Source organism: Macaca fascicularis, chromosome 20 (assembly GCF_037993035.2).
Source record: "Macaca fascicularis isolate 582-1 chromosome 20, T2T-MFA8v1.1".
In the NCBI taxonomy this organism is placed as follows: Eukaryota; Metazoa; Chordata; class Mammalia; order Primates; family Cercopithecidae; genus Macaca; species Macaca fascicularis.
The window spans coordinates 52,637,711-52,650,236 of record NC_088394.1 but is presented as its reverse complement, the minus strand read 5'-3'; the positions used below and the strand labels follow the sequence as shown (position 1 = coordinate 52,650,236).

The following is a 12,526-nucleotide window of genomic DNA, read 5'->3' as shown; positions in this document are numbered from 1 at the left end:
AGGCGAGTGGATCACCTGAGGTCAGGAGTTCAAGACTAGCCTGACCAACATGGAGAAACCCGGTCTCTACTAAAAAAAAGAAAAAAAAATGCAAAATTTGCTAGGCGTGGTGGCACATGCCTGTAGTGCCAGCTGCTCAGGAGGCTGAGGCAGCAGAATCACTTGAATCTGGGAGGCGGAGGTTGCAGTGAGCCGAGATCGCGCCATTGCACTCCAGCCTGGGCAACAAGAGCAAAACTCTGTCTCAAAAATAAAACCTCCACTCATAAAATAAAAACAGAATATTATGATGAAGAGACATTCAAAGAAGAAGAGGGTCTTATATATTTAAGTATGGTTGACAAAATTTTTAAACATCAGTGAAAGTACTACAAAAAGTACTTTCTAATGTCTCACTTAAAAAGGTGAGAGAGAGAGAGACCCACGTACATTAAGACAGAAATAGATGCATACTAAAGGAAAATATTTTGAGACATAGAGGATTGATCCAGGAAAACCAGTAACCACTGATAGGAGTTTTAGAGGAGAAAATGGAATGGAGGGGTGAAAATTATTAAAGAAATAATTTTCCAAGACTTTAGGGGAAAAAAATGTTATTCTTCAGAATGAAAAGGCCTAGCAAACACAGAGCATGTTGAATGAAAAAAAAAATTCAAATTTGGACCCATACTACATATCCTAGAGTGCCAAGGATAAGTTAAACACCCAAAAGCTTCCAGTGGGAAATAAAAGGCAGGTAGGTAATGTTGGTGTTCACAACAGCAGCAACACTGACTCTCAGAAGACAATAGAATAATGCCTTCCAAAGTGCTAAGAGAAAATGGTATTGAACTTAAACTGGGCACGGCGGCTCGTGCCTGTAATCCCAGCACTTTAGGAGGTGGAGGTGGGTAGATCACCTGAGGTCAGGAATTCAAGACCAGCCTGGTCAACATGGTGAAACCCCGTCTCTACTAAAAATACAAAAATTAGCTGGGTGTGGTGGTGTGTGCCTGTAGTCCCAGCTACTCAGGAGGCTGAGATACGAGAATCGCTTGAACCTGGGAGGCAGAGGTTGCAGTGAGCCGAGATCGCACCGCTGCACTCCGGCCTGGGCGACAGGGCGAGACTCCGTATCAAAACAAAACAGAACTTAACTTTGATATCCAATCAAACTGTCAGTTAGGCATGAGAGAAAAATAAAGATACTTTCTGACATTTGGGACACTGAAGTTTCTCCCAATTCATCCTTTTGGTAAAAAATTGCTTGAGGATGTACTCTAGCAAAATGAAAAGGAATCCAAGATAGAGAATGACAGGGAAATCCAAGAAGCAATGGTTCTAAACTAGGAGAGCAATGAAAATATATCCCAGAATGACAGTTGTATAGCAGATCTGGAAACAAGTCAGTGAATATTAGATCACTCAACAAATGGCGTGATTAAAAATGGAATGATCTTGGCTGGGTGCGGTGGCTCACGCCTGTAATCCCAGCACTTTGGGAGTCCGAGGCGGGTGGATCACGAGGTCAGGAGATCGAGACTCATCCTGGCTAACACGGTGAAACCCCGTCTCTACTAAAAATACAAAAAAATTAGCTGGGCGTGGTGGCGGGTGCCTGCAGTCCCAGCTACTCGGAAGGCTGAGGCAGGAGAATGGTGTGAACCCAGGAGGCAGAGTTGCAGTGAGCCGAGACAGTGCCACTGCACTCCAGCCTGGGCGACAGAGCGAGATTCTGTCTCAAAAAAAAAAAAAAAAAAATAGAATGATCTTAATGATAAAGTAAAAAAGACATGTCTGCCCATGTGCCTACACAAGGGGGAAAAAAGACAGTTGAAATGCCAGGAAAACAAAAAAGTCCTGTAAGGAAATAATAGTCCAAATTGTAAGCAAACTAAAATGTGACCTGATTCTGAGCAAGTCTCAGAAAAGAATATTCTTCTTTCTTTTATTTCTATTTTTGTATGGGTTTTCTGGTGAGAAGTGGAAAATCTGCTAGACAAATTCTAAAAGAGCTTAACTTCTTTCTCTAAGTGGTCCACGTTTATTGATACGGAGTTATGGAGTTACATATTCTTCTTTGTGGATCCATTTATCCTTGGATCTCCAGTAAACAGTACTTACATAATCATAATATTGTAAAAATGATTGATTTATTTGTTTATTATTATTTTTTAGAGGCAGACTCTTGCTCTGTCAGGCTGGAGTGCAGTGGCATGATCATAGCTCACTGCAGCCTCAAACTCCTGGGCTCAAGCGATCCTCTTGCCTTAGCCTCCCAAAGTGCTGAGATTACAGGCGTGAGCCACCACATCTGGCTTTAAAATTTTATTTGACATTTTATTTCAAATTTTATTTTATTCCAAATTTCATAACAACTTAACAGACAGAGCATGGAAGACTTATTCATGGTTATACAATACATCAGATTGCTTTTAGCTGAACAGTGGCTGAAACCCTAAATAGGGGGTTATTTTTCTACTGTTATGAGGCAGCCAGAGGTGGTCATCCCAGAGACGCATGTGCTTAAGAATTCTTAAGCCGCCAAGATCATCTACATTTCTCCATCCAGCTTCAATGTCCTGGTATTATTTAATTGCTTTCTTTCTCTTTCTTTTCTTTTCTTTCTTTCTTTCTTTTTCTTTCTTTCTTTCTTTCTTCCCTTTCTTTCCTTCCTTCCTTCCTTCCTTCCTTCCTTCCTTCCTTCCTTCCTTCCTTCCTTCCTTTCTTTCTTTCTTTCTTTCTTTCTTTCTTTCTTTCTTTCTTTCTTTCTTTCTTTCTTTCTTTCTTTCTTTCTTTCTTTCTCTCTTTCTTTTCTTCCTTTCTTCCTTTCTTCTTTCTTCCTTTTTTTTTTGAGACGGAGCTTCACTCTCATCGCCCTGACTGGAGTGCAATGGTGAGATCTCGGCTCACTGCAACCTCTGCCTTCCAGGTTCAAGCGATTCTCCTGCCTCAGCCTCCTGAGTAGCTGGGATTACAGGCACATGTCACCATGCCCAGCTAAGCTTTGTATTTTTGTAGAGACAGGGTTTCACCATGTTGGCCAGGCTGGTCTTGAACTCCTGACCTCAGCTGATCTGCCAATCTTGGCCTCCCAAACTGCTGGGATTACAGGCTTGAGCCACCATGTCCGGCCTATTTAATTTCTTAAGGATTTAATGAAATTTTATTAAATATTTTTATTAAAATAAAATGATTCATTCTTCTAGAACTTGATGTTCATCCAGTTGAAATATTTAAAAATTCTGTCTACATATAGAAAGGTATATCTTACATATTTATGTATGTCTTAGTCAATTCAGGCTGCTATAGCAGAATGCTATAGACTAGGTTGCTTAAGCAACAGAAATTTATTTCTCATAGTTCTGGAGGTTGGGAAATCCAAGATCGAGGCGCAGACATATCTGGTGTCTGGTGAGAGTCCACTCTCTTGTTTACACGTGGCCTTTTTCTGGTTGTATCCTCATATACAGTGAGAAGAGAGACAGAGAGATCATTTCGTGCCTCTTTTTTTTTTTTTTTTTTTTTGAGACAAGGTCTCACTCTGTTGCCCAGCCTGGAGTGCAGTGGCAAAAACACAGCTCACTGCAACCTCCTCCTCTGCCTCCTGGGCTTAAGCAATCCTTCCACCCCAGCCTCCTGAGTAGCTGAGACTACAGGTGTGTGCCACTATGCCTGGCTAATTTTTGTATTTTTTTTTAGAGATGGGGTTTTCCCATGTTGCCCAGGCTGGTCCCGAACTCCTGGGCTCAAGCAATCTGCCTGCCTTGGCCTCCCAAAGTGCTGAGATTATAGGCATGAGCCACTGGGCCCAGCCCATCTCTTCTTATAAGGTCACTGATTCTATTCATGAGGACTCGACTCTACAACCTAATCACCTCCTAAAAGCCCCTCCTCCAAATACCATCACACTGGGGATTTAGGCTTCAACATACGAATTTTGGGGGCACACAGACATTCAGTCCATAGTATGTATATCTGTATATTTATCTATAGCTATAGCTCTATCTACACCAATTTTAGAGTAATGTGAATTTATGTGAATAATATGAATTGCTTAATATTACAAAACATTCCTCAGTTGCCTTGTGCAGCTTCTGCAATTAGCATAAAATCATAAATATTCTGGAAACACAAATTGGAAAACAAAAAAAGCGAGGAAATGGACAAGTCACTCTCATGGGAAATGATGTGTGACATGAGAGTCGGTTGCATTCATGCTTTTTGAGGAGGATTTGATGAGTTTATTAATTTGTCTTTTTTCTAATTTCTACACTTAAATCCTCCCTGTACTTTGAAGACAGTGTCTATCTCTGACATCAGCATTGGGACAATCTATAAAACCGTCCTGGCATTCAAATATAGTCACTCTTTGTTTTGAGGACATAGGGCAAGAGATGGAGAAGTGTTTCCCAGGGCCTGAACAGTGTTAGTCACCAGAGAAGATGTTTAGGATTACTTGACCACACTGTAATGGCAAATACAAGATCCTGAGTGACAGGGTCCCCAAGTATTCTTTAATAGGGGCTTCCCCAACCCCAGGGCTGCAGGACTGGTCGGTGACCTGTTGGGAACCAGGCCGTGGGGCAAGTGAATGTGACCACCTGAGCTCTGCCTCCTGTCAGATCAGAGGTGGCATTGGAATTCCATTGGAATGAGAACCTTGTTGTGAACTATACATGGGAGGAATCTAGGTTGTGTGCTCCTTATCAGAATGTAACTACAGTTTCATCCCCAAATCATCTCGCCCTGCCCCACTGTCCGTGGAAAAGTTGTCTTCCACCGAAACTTGTCCCTGGTGCCCAAAAGGTCGGGGGCCGCTGCTTTAACACACGTGTGTGCTTGTGGTGTATGTGCTGTCTAAAGTACAAGGCCCCAGGCAAAGACTCTTCGTGCCTGGATCTGGGGCAGCATTGCCTGCAGCCTCCTCTCTGCCTCATCCATATCACATAGACAAGAGCATGGCCTCTGGGTCAGGCAGACCTGAGCTCAGTTCCCAGTTCTGCCCCTTGGAAGTCTTGTGACTTTCAGCCATTGACGTTCCTGGAGCCTCAGCATCTTCCTCTGCAAAGTGGGGGATCTAAGAGGATCCTATTATCTAACAGGATTCTCTTCCAGTGTTGTTAGTGCAGGCCTGCCCCTAACACTTGCAGAGCCTAGGGCAAAATCAAGAATGGAGGCCTACGTGCAGTTCACCCCTTGCTCTTTCCACCCTGACTTCTCCACTCTATGTAGACATAAAAACTCATGTGTCCAATCTCTGTTCACACATCCTCCCATCTCTGAATACCTCTGCCCTTGGCCATCCTTCTGGCCCAGGAGTGTACAGACTGATGGCATGGTGCACCTTCAGGAAGCATAGACAGGTGGGAGAGGGGGACTACGCAGACCCTAGAACTAGCCTTTGGGATCCCAGGTACTCAAAGTATTGTCTAGACAGTGCTAGATGGGGGACTTATGGGAGGAATGAGCATGAGTTCTAGTTGGACTGATCTCCTGGGACCCTCGGACTCCTCTCCTGTGGGGAAGAGGAAGACCAGGTCCTCTAAAGTAGAGGGCCCAGTGCAGAGCCCTGGTTGTCTGGCTCTGAAGTGGTCCTGATAGTGCAAAGTCCATGAAATGATGTTTATAAACTGCTTAGGACAATGCTTGGCACTTATTAGGTGTTGAACACATATTAAATGCTCAATAAATATTAGTTGTTGATATTATTATTATTAATATGAGAATCTGAAGGCTGAATCTCCCTTTCAAGGATGTGATGGGAGTAAGTGAGATCCTGCAGAAGTACCTACTCTAAAGGCATTTGGATGAGATGAGTTGGCATCTCAGTGGGTATTGAGGCTGAGGTTGCAGGGTGAGTGGCCAACCTGCTTGCTGGAGGCACAAGGGACTGTTCTTTCCCCTGGAAGGTATAATCCCTTGCATTGTGTCCTTCTCAAGGTGCTTAAGAGCTCTGCGATGACAGAGAATGACTTGGCAGGGGCCTTTTCAGAGATCAAGCAACAGAAGTCTAGGATAGGCTGTAGTTCTGCTAAAATCCCTGTTAATGGAGCACCTGCTCTGTGCACAGATTCTATGCTACAGTTTCTGTCTACAACTCTGTGAAGGAGATGCATTTCACAGATGAGGAAACTGAGCCTCAACAGGGTAAATGACTTGGTCAAGGTCATGTCGCCAGGGAGGGGTAGAGTGTCTGACTCCCAGGGCCAAGCTGTTTCCATTGCACTATGATTCTGCATCTAAGGCACAACTCATGGACAGAGGGTGAAAACCTTCCTAGGGAGGCCCCGGCTAAGTTCCAAACAGGGATAATGATAGTGTGGATTATGAAAGTGATCAGTTCCAGGAAGCACGCAGTAAATCCTGCTAGCTGAGCCCAGCCCACCCTGGGGCTGCTCTGTGACCTTGGCAAAGGCTCTATGCTCACCCACTCCTGCATCTGACGATTGCTTGACAGAGGCTGGTGGAGGAGGAGGCCGCTCTAGTCTCTGATGGGCCCTAGTTCAGGCCCTTGATGACATGAATGAAAATCATCTCAGAGCTTGGGTTTGTCTTCAGCTCTGTTGAGGATGGTGGTGTGGGTGAGAGTTGAGGATCACCCCCAGTCTCCAATGCCAGCCTCCAGGGACTTCAGCTTTCTCAGCTGTTTAGCCAAAAAGTCGTCTCCTAGGAGTTCTGCTTAGGATGTTGTTGCTGCACCTCCACCAGCGTCTTCTTCCTGGTTCATGCCTTCCAGGTCATCCAGTCCTAAAGACTGGTCCAAATAACCAAACCAGGGCAGCTAATGCCCTCAATGTCTTGACCTTGGAGATTTCCTTTAGATACACACAGCCTTCATTCATGAGTGATTCAGTGCTCAAACCCATTAAACAGCTATGTTTGCACAATGAGTCATTCTGGGCTATGGCAGGAGAGCCTGGCCAAGATTAGGTTACCCACAAAGCAGACCCTATCAAGTAGTTTCTTTGGGTGGAGATCCCAGAAAGCAATGGTGGGGAACTGGGGAGGTGAGGCAAGGAAGGAGGCCACTGTAGATTACACTAATGAGCAGGTTACTTCTGTGAGCTTTTGAAGCTCAGTGCTTCTAGAGACTTCTGGGAGACAGCATAGAATGAGTCTCAGAGTTGTTCCTTTTGAGGGGTAAAGATGCTGGGATATTTACCCACCGCCCTACACTTGTCATTAGCGAAGGGCTATTCCCAGGGACTTTAGCTCCTCAATACTCCTGGCCTGTCCTGTGCATGGGTCAAGCAAGCTTGTGCAGGAGGAGAAAGTCCCCAGGCAGAGTCGCAGGAGCTTGCAGTAGGCAACCATCTGTCACAGGTACAGGTGGGTGGCGGTTACAGGATCTGCAACAGAAGCAGCCCTTTTGGTCCTGCTGGGTTAGGGTAAAACAATGCTCTGAGCCACCAGACAACCAAGAGAGTGAAAACTTTATTGCCCCAAGTACTTTACATGAATGTGACCAACACCACATTTGGGCAAATATATAAAAAGCACAACCTATTGTACAATTATTCCACCTTCTCGATTCATGCACTGTACAGACACTTCCCAGGTTTCTCTCCTGGGAAGAGGTGGGCACGATGGATGGGTTTCATGGGCAGCAGCTGCACTTGTCTGAGCCTCCTTTGCAGATGCAGCCCCTGGCACACTTGGCACAGCCTGGCGGGCAGCAGGGACAGCAGCCTGAAAGAGTCAGGAGATGCGCAGATCTGCTATGGGTCAACACTCCCATCTCACCACTGCCCCTCCCACCACTTAGAGGAAGTAGGAAAAGAGGGGTGTGTGCATGAGGTTTCAATCCACATTAGCAAAAATCCTGGGACAGAAAGTTGAGGGATGTTAGAACTGGAAGGGATCCCAGGGGCCATCTAGAGTCCATCAGAAGCCCACAGAAAGGAGGTTTGCCAAGGTCATGAGACAGTGGCAAAGGCAACACTAGAACCTAGGGCTCATGACGCCAGGCCAGTGCTCTATCCCTGTTACCACTCGGCAGAACAGAACCTCCCCTCAGTCTTTTTCCTGCTCCAAACGCTATGGATGGCCTCATCCCTGGGTAGGCTGCAGCCATGGAGAGCTCTGCCATAGGTCTCTACACGGTTCTCGTTTCAGATATCTCCCAAATGGGTAAAAGGCATCTAGACTCCCTCCCCGCAAGCCCCAATCCACCGTGGCTGGAAGATTGAGAATGGGGATTGGACCTTTCTTTCTTTTCTTTTTCCTTCCTTCCTTCCTTCCTTCCTTCCTTCCTTCCTTCCTTCCTTCCTTCCTTCCTTCCTTCCTTCTTTCCCTCCCTCCCTCCCTCCCTCCCTTCCTTCCTTTCTTTTTTGACTGATTTTCACTCTTGTCACCAAGGCTGGAGTGCAATGGCGTGATCTCCACTCACTGCAATCTTTGCCTCCTGGGTTCAAGCAATTCTCCTGCCTCAGCCTCCCAAGTAGCTGGAATTACAGACACCCACCACCATGCTCAGCTAATTACTGTATTTTTAGTAGAGATGGGGTTTCACCATGTTGGCCAGGCTGGTCTCAAACTCCTGACTTCAGGTGATGCACCCACCTCGGCCTCCCAAAGTGCTGGGATTACAGACGTGAGCCACCATGCCTGGCCTGGATGAGACTTTTCTAACTCCCAGCCCATGGTGCCCCCAGTCACCATACTCACTCTTCCGACATGTTTTACAGTTGCAGGTTGTGCATTTGCAGTTGTCTCCACACATGCAGATTCCTCCTGGAAGAGAGGACAGCCACCACGAACGTGAGGATGGAGATGGAGTGGGAAACAAGGCATGATGCCGATTGTCACAGTGGCAAGGCTTCTGGGCTGTCCTTAGGGACTGGCTGGACGAGAGGGTGACAAGGCTACTGAGCATCACCCCAGTGTCAAGAACCATGCAATAGTCCACAGTCATAGGCCATGGATGGGAACTGACATGGCTGCATCAATCATGCCTGGGATAATTGTAAAAATGCAGATTCCTGGGACCAACCCTTGAGATGTTCTGATTCATAAGTCTTGGTGGGGAAATGGAGTCCATATTTTTGAAAAGCAACTCAAATAATTCTTAAGTATAATGAGAACCAACAGACGAGGCCAATGTTTCCAAGCCCAAGGTTCCTCTGAGAACTATCAAAGCCTTTCACCCTCTCTTGGCTAGGCATACTGGCTCACGTCTGCAATCTCAGCACTTTGGGAGGCCAAGGGAGGTGAATCACATGAGGCCAGGAGTTTGAGACCAGCTTGGCCAACATGGAGAAACCCCATCTCTAAAAGAAAAAAAAAAAATTAGCCAGGTGTGGTGGCACACACCTGTAATCTCAGCTACTAGGGAGGCTGAGACACGAGAATCTCTTGAACTTGGGAGATGGAGGTTGCAGTGAGCCGAGATCGTGCCACTGCACTCCAACCTGGGTGATGGAGTGAGACTCTGTCTTAAAACAAACAAACAAACAAACAAACAAAAAACCCTTTTACACCCTCGTCACCTTCACAAGTCAAGATGAAAACCATGAATGGTTTAAGAAAGGTGAAGGAACATCAGTGAACTCAAAACAAGAGCCACAGAGCCACACTTTGTTTTGTTTTTTCCTTTCCTTTCCCTTTCCCTCCCCTCTCCTCGCTTCCTCTTCCCTTTCTTTTTCTTTCTTTTCATCGTTCCTTCCTTCCTCCCTCCCTCTTTCCTTCCTCTCTTTCTTCCTCCCTCCCTTTCTTTTTTCTTTCTCTCTTTCTCTCGCTCTCTCTCTCCCCCTTTCTCTTTCCTTCTTTCTTTCCTTTTTCCTTCTTTCTTTCTTCCTTTCTTTTGACAGGGTCTTGCTCTGTCACCTAGGCTGGAGTGCCATGGTGGGAACACAGCTCACTGCAGCCTCAAGCTCCTGGGCTCAAGTGATCTCCCTGCCTCAGCTTCCTGAGTAGCTGGAACCACAGGCACACATCACCACACCTGGCTAATTTTTTAAATTTTTGTAGAAACAGGGTCTTAGTATATTGCCCAGGCTGGTCTCAAATTCCTTGGGTATAAGCGATCATCCTGCCTTGGCCTCCCAAAGTGCCAGGATTACAGATGTGAGCCACCACCTTGGTTTTATACCATAATGACTATCTACACTTAAAAAAAAATTATCCCATCTTTCATTTTCAGTTTCAAAATGCTGGAAGCTTCTGCCTCTTTTGCAAGTTTTTGGTACAGAGATGTCCAGTTAAAAGACAAAGGAGTCTTGTAAGACTTTATTTCCTTCCCTCCTTCCTTCCTTCCTTCCCTCCTTCCTTCCTTCCTTCCTTCTTTCCTTCCTTTCTTTCTTTCTCTCTTTCTCTCTTTCTCTCTTTCTCTCTCTCCCTCCCTCCCTCCCTCCCTCCCTTCCTTCCCTCTCTCCCTCCCTCCCTCCCTCCCTCCCTCCTTCCTTCCTTCCTTCCTTCCTTCCTTGGGTCTTGCTCTATTACCCAGGCTGGAGAGCAGTGGTGCAATCCTAGTTCCCTGCAGCCTCGAATTCTTGGGCTCAAGCGATCCTTCCATCTGCGCCTCCTGAGTAGCTGGGACTAAGGTGCACACTACTACACCCAGGTAAGTTTAAAAAAGAATTTGTAGACATGGAGTCTCACTATGTTGCCCAGGCTGGTATTGAACTCCTGGTCTCAAGTGATTCTCTTGCCTCAGCCTCAAATTGCTGGGACTACAGTCGTGAGCCACAGCACCCAGACTTGTGAGACTTCTTTATACTATTTCCATGATTGTAAAAGCCCAGGATGGCTTTGAACCCCGATTTCTCTCCTTCTGACCAACATGCTCCTGTGGAATTAAGCAGCTTCAGTGACTCAAGAGTCCACATAAGTTAGGGGAGTCCACAACTCCCCTGACATCTGCAGGTGCTTAATGGTTTTAGCACTTTCATAGCAGCTCTGGGATGTGGTTGGCTGGGAATAAGGAATCTCAGTCTACAGATGAGGAAAGTGAGGACCAGAAAGAATAAGCACCAGGGAGGGGATGGCAGTGATGGACCCAAACCAGGTTGCCAGGTTCTGGACCAGCGTTCTCCTCACTCTGGTGGGTGCCCTTAGGGGCCAATGCTAGAAGGACCAAAGTTTGCAGGTCCCCTGTCAGCCATTCCCTGAGCCAGGATATCAATTCTAGAAAATCAGGCTGGGAGCCAACAGAGAGTAGGAGCTGCCTCACAGGTGGCCAGTCCACCTGTCAGCTCCCAGGACGAACCCCATTGGTGGCTCCTAATTGGAGGGAAGATAAGTTTTCATCGGGGACCTGCAGACTCCCTGTAGGAAGCTGGTCCAAGGTTCCCAGACCCCAGGGAGGGCTTCCTTACTCACCAGACATGCAGACACATTCCCTGGGGTCCATGGTCCAGGTGTCCGAAAGGTTCCAGTGCTGTCACGGCTGGGGAAGGGAGGCTGAGTGATCAGCAGCCAGAGGCTCCCCATTTATAGCCATGTGGGTGTAGTCTGCAGCTCACCCCACCTCTCCCTGGGGCCAGACGCCCTGCACACGGCCCAGCCAGGCACCTTGGGCTGGGAGTTGGGAAGAGTAGGCGGAGGAGGGCAGAGGAGAGACCGAGCAGTACAGTCATTTGGGTGGCTTTTCACTAGGGGTGCAGGTGGCTGCACCCACCTCACCCACCCACCTGGCAAGGTTTCAGGGAACCAGGCTGAGGCTCAAATGCACACATGCAGCTCAGATCAGCAGCTACGTCCACCCTGTCTCCAAGTCCTATAAGTCCTATGCATTCTGTTATCTGCCATTTCTGTTTCCTCCTTCATAGGGGCTCCTCCTGCCTCAGCTTGGGGCCTCATCCTATCTTCCCTGGTTGACTGTAAAACCCCTTACTATGGGCAGGTGGGGGCCTCTATCCTTGGCCCTGAGCTTTAGAAGGTCCCACCAAGAACCTCTACTGGCCACACCCTCCTCATGAGTGAAAGGGTGGAAAATCAGGGAGTTGTGCCCACCCAGAGCATGCAAACTTTCCTTCTAGACCACACACAAAGCAGATGCAGCAAGAGGGGACTTGGGGGAGATTTAACCACCTCTTCACTCTCCATTATAACCCCATTCTTTGGTATGGGCAGCTGAGTACTTTTCAGTTTATTTGTTTGTTTGTTTGTTTTGAGTTGGGGTCGCATTCTGTTGCCTAGGCTAGAGTGCAGTGGCTCGATCTCGGCTCATCGCAACCTCCACCTCCCGGGTTCAAAGGATCCTCCTACCTCAGCCTCCCAAGTAGCTAGGACCACAGGCGCAAGCCACCACACCTGTCTAATTTTTTTGTGTATTAGAGATGGGGTTCTGCCACACTGCCTAGCCTGGTCTTGAACTCCTGAGCTCAAGTGATCTGCCCGCCTCAGCCTTCCAAAGTGTTGGGATTACAGGCCACCATGCCCGGCCTACTTTTCAGTCTTTTGTAAAGTGCCCTATAGAGGATGAAGCTTCAAGCTTCCCTGACAAGCTGCCATCTGCACCCAGTCCCCATGGAGAAATTCTGGAGCTGGTGCTGATTACACTTCCTCCAGGAAGCCACCTCTGATCGCTCCCTTTCTTAGTTGG

The 12,526-nt window shown here is 47.1% G+C and overlaps 1 protein-coding gene and 1 non-coding gene across 2 annotated transcripts; both read right to left on the bottom strand.

The window, feature by feature from the left end:
* Positions 1 to 1,943: 1,943 nt before the first annotated feature.
* On the bottom strand, positions 1,944 to 2,005 carry LOC123570700 (U7 small nuclear RNA). Its single transcript, XR_006694956.1, has one exon. It is a non-coding gene; the product is annotated as a U7 small nuclear RNA (small nuclear RNA).
* Positions 2,006 to 7,414: 5,409 nt separating this feature from the next.
* On the bottom strand, positions 7,415 to 11,388 carry MT4 (metallothionein 4). The gene is made up of 3 exons (XM_045382241.2): positions 11,302 to 11,388; positions 8,650 to 8,715; positions 7,415 to 7,671 (listed from the first exon to the last, which is right to left on the bottom strand). The coding sequence occupies exons 1-3, from the start codon at positions 11,330 to 11,332 to the stop codon at positions 7,580 to 7,582; spliced, it is 189 nt and encodes a 62-aa protein (XP_045238176.1). The 5' UTR covers positions 11,333 to 11,388; the 3' UTR covers positions 7,415 to 7,579.
* Between the last annotated feature and the right edge of the window lie 1,138 nt (positions 11,389 to 12,526).